This window comes from Chlorella variabilis (genome assembly GCF_000147415.1).
Source record: "Chlorella variabilis unplaced genomic scaffold CHLNCscaffold_28, whole genome shotgun sequence".
Classification (NCBI taxonomy): domain Eukaryota; kingdom Viridiplantae; phylum Chlorophyta; class Trebouxiophyceae; order Chlorellales; family Chlorellaceae; genus Chlorella; species Chlorella variabilis.
In genome coordinates, this window is record NW_005435060.1 from 377,489 (window position 1) to 380,862 (window position 3,374).

A 3,374-nucleotide genomic window follows, 5' to 3' on the forward strand; every position below is an offset into this window, starting at 1 on the left:
GATGATCATCGGAGGGGACGGCTACTGCGGTTGGGCCACAGCCNTGCACCTTTCGGGTGGGCGGATTGCGGCAGCAGGGGGCACCCGCTGCGCCCTGCCCGCCCCTCTCCCTTTGCCGCCTCGTGCCTGAGTGCTGCTGTGCTCCTCTCCTGCCGGCCTCCCCGCTTGTCCTGCCGCACTCCTCTGGACCCCGTCCCTACCACCGCCTGTATCACTGTGATCTGCCTGTACCACCTGTACCGCCATGCCGCACCGCACCGTACGCGGGTCCCGGCCACGCCGCGCGCTCCGTGCACCGCCCTCCCCCCTTGCTGCGCCGCTCACCACCTGCACTGCTTGTATCGCCTGTACTGCCGTACCGCAGCGCGAGGCTACGCCGTGTGCATCGTCGACAACCTGGTGCGCCGCTCTTACGACCTGCAGCTGGGCCTGGACACCCTCACCCCCATCGCCTCCGCCCACGAGCGCGTGCGCAAGTGAGTGTGCGCGCCTAAGTGGGCACGTGTGGGGGAGGGCGCGGCTGGGGGTAGGGGGGCACCCTCACCCCCACGGCTGGGGGCAGGGGGCCACCCTCACCTCCATCGCCAGCGGCGAGGAAAGCCACAAAAGCCATGAGTGTGTGTGCCAGTGAGCTGATGTAGGGGGGGAAGGGGCGTGGATGGGGTGGGGAGTGTGGTGGTGGGGCGCACTGGCCGCCTGGCTCCTCGCCTGGGCCTGGAAGAAAGAAGGTCACCTCTGTCGCATGCTGCCGCCTCCGCTGCCACGCCGTCCGCCCCCGGCGCGCACACATCGGTGCTTTGTACAGGTCGATAGCGTGGCTGGGAATGTGAGACCCCCGTTTATGCCTGGTGCGGTGCAGGTGGGGCGAGGTGTCTGGCAAGCACATTGACCTGCAGGTCGGAGACATCTGTGACTGGGAGTTCCTGAGCCAGGCTGTCACGGTGGGTGGTTGGTTGGTTGGTTGGTTGGGTGGGTGGGTGGGGGGTTGCACCTGGGGCCTGCAACATAGCTGCCTCTCCTGCTCCCTCCCGCAACTGACTGCGACGGGGGATGCCGCAGCCGTGTGGGAGCTCCTCGGCCGGGCAGTCCTGGCAGGCAGGAGGCCAGCCGCCAGCCAGCGGGCGCGGCCAGCAGCGGAGCAGCCGTCCAGCCAGCGTGCGAGGGCTGCTGGCGCTCCCGCGAACCTCACCCACCCGCCGCCCCGCTGCCCCCGTCCGCCCCCGACTGCCCCGCAGAGCTTCCGCCCCGACTCTGTGGTCCACTTTGGGGAGCAGCGCTCTGCCCCCTACTCCATGATCAACCGCCAGCACGCCGTCTACACCCAGACCAACAACGTGATGGGCACCATCAACATGCTGTACGCCATCAAGGTACCGCGCACTGCCGCCTTGCGTACCGCCTCTGCTGCCTGGTAGTGCATTCGTACCTGCTACTGCTTTCCGTTGGCTGGCTGTGCCGCTGTGTCGGCCGGGACCGTTGGCTTCTGGCCTGGTGCTGCCTGGTGTGGCGTGGGCGCCAGCGCCCGCTGCACGTGGGCGCCTGGAACAGCACAGGATGGATGGGGGAGATGTATGCTTCTGTGGGGATGGGCTGCCGGTGGAATGGCTGCTGCCGCCTCTCCTCGCCATCCCTCCTCTGGTCACCAGGCTGCCTCTGGGTGCACCGCTTGCTGCCCAGCCGTCGCCCCTTCGCTCACTGTCCCGCCGCCGTGTGCGCCTGCCTGCCTCCCTCTGTGCCTGCAGGAACTGTGCCCTGACTGCCACATGGTGAAGCTGGGGACGATGGGGGAGTATGGTGAGCGCGCAGCGCAGTGCAGCGCAGACCACAGCATGCATGGCATGCATGGCATGCGCACAGCGTGGGCCGCAGCGTAGCGCAGCGCAGCGCCGCGCAGCGGGCAGGCGGGGGCACAGCACAGGAGGCAGCATGGCACGTGGCCCAGCGCCAGCTCGCCGGGCCGCGCGCTCCTCTCCTTCCACCCCCCACCCCCACCTCCCACCCCCTCCTGTCGCCGCCAGCGTCTTCCAGCAGTAGCGGGCACACCGGCCGACACGCGCCCTGCCACCGAGCACCCGTACCGCCCCCACCCCGTCTTGTACCGCAGGCACCCCCAACATCGACATCGAGGAGGGCTACATCACCATCAACCACAATGGACGCTCCGACACGCTGCCCTACCCCAAGCAGGTGCGGGGTCTGGACTGCGGCAGGTGTCCGGCGTCGAGAGCGGCGGCCAAATTAGTCCGTACCGGCGGGCAGGCAGCAGCGAGCGCGGGTTGCTCGCCCCCCCACAGCCCCAACCCTTGCCCCAGCTTCTTGGCAGCTACCCACATGCATACTGCTCCTTGCACCCGTGCGGCCCACTTCTCACTGCCGTCCGGTACCGCCATCTGCTGTACCACGCCCCATACCTTCAGGGCGGCTCCTTCTACCACCTGTCCAAGGTGCACGACTCGCACAACATGCACTTTGCGGCGCGCGCCTGGAAGCTGGCCATCACAGATCTCAACCAGGTGGGCTGGGTGGGTGTGTCTGTGTTTGTGTTGGGGGGGTGTCCGCTGGAGGGATTGTGTGCGCACGCGCGCGCGTGTGTGTGTGTGTGTGTGTGTGTGTTGGTTGTTGGTGGGGCTGGCGGAAGCGGAGTGGAGATGCTGGCGGTGCCTGGAAGCCGGCCATCACAGTTCGGACAGATCTGACCCAGGCGGGACTGGGTGTGTAATGGCGGCTGGCCGAGGCTGTTGGCTGCCATCGGCCACAGTGCGCCGGCAGCCGTCGCCGCTCTACCCCCGCAAACCCGCCTGGGCCCTCCTCTGCGCCACCGTCGCTCCTCCTCCTGGGCTGCCTGCCTCGCGCGCAGGGCGTGGTGTACGGGGTGCGCACCGAGGAGACAATGGCGGACAAGGCGCTGATCAACCGATACGACTACGATGGTATCTTTGGCACGGGTGGGTGTGTGGGGCACAGTGCCAGGCGGGAGGGTATGCCGGCTTGAGGGCTGGAGGGCTTGCATGCTGGATGGTTGGAGGGCCTGCATGCTGGAGGGCCTCAAGGGCTTGCAGCTGTAGCTGCGCGGCTCTCTCGTCCCCCGGACACAATCCCGGCGTGCCAGCGCCGCGCCCCGCTCCGCCTTGCCTGCCACCAGGCCTCACCCTCGCCCCTCGGCGCTCCTCTGACCCCACCCCCACCCCCACCCCCACCCCGCCCCTGCAGCCCTCAACCGGTTTGTGGTGCAGGCGGCGGTGGGCCACCCGCTCACCGTGTACGGCAAGGGTGGGCAGACGCGCGGCTTCCTGGACATCCGCGACACCGTGCGCTGCATCCAGGTGGGGTGGGGTTATGTGTGTTGTTGGTGTGTGTGCGCCAGGGCCCCGCAT

The 3,374-nt window shown here is 68.5% G+C and overlaps 1 protein-coding gene across 1 annotated transcript in view; it reads left to right on the forward strand.

The window, feature by feature from the left end:
* CHLNCDRAFT_56384 (hypothetical protein) overlaps positions 1–3,374 on the forward strand; it is a gene marked incomplete at both ends in the record, with an annotated part of 4,298 nt that continues 924 nt past the window's right edge. Inside the window, 9 exons of the mRNA XM_005843616.1 lie at positions 1–56; positions 365–476; positions 860–941; positions 1,236–1,370; positions 1,743–1,794; positions 2,105–2,187; positions 2,418–2,513; positions 2,858–2,945; positions 3,211–3,323. Of these exons, the coding sequence (XP_005843678.1) occupies positions 2–56; positions 365–476; positions 860–941; positions 1,236–1,370; positions 1,743–1,794; positions 2,105–2,187; positions 2,418–2,513; positions 2,858–2,945; positions 3,211–3,323 (816 nt within the window). The remainder of the gene's footprint in view (positions 57–364; positions 477–859; positions 942–1,235; positions 1,371–1,742; positions 1,795–2,104; positions 2,188–2,417; positions 2,514–2,857; positions 2,946–3,210; positions 3,324–3,374) is intronic.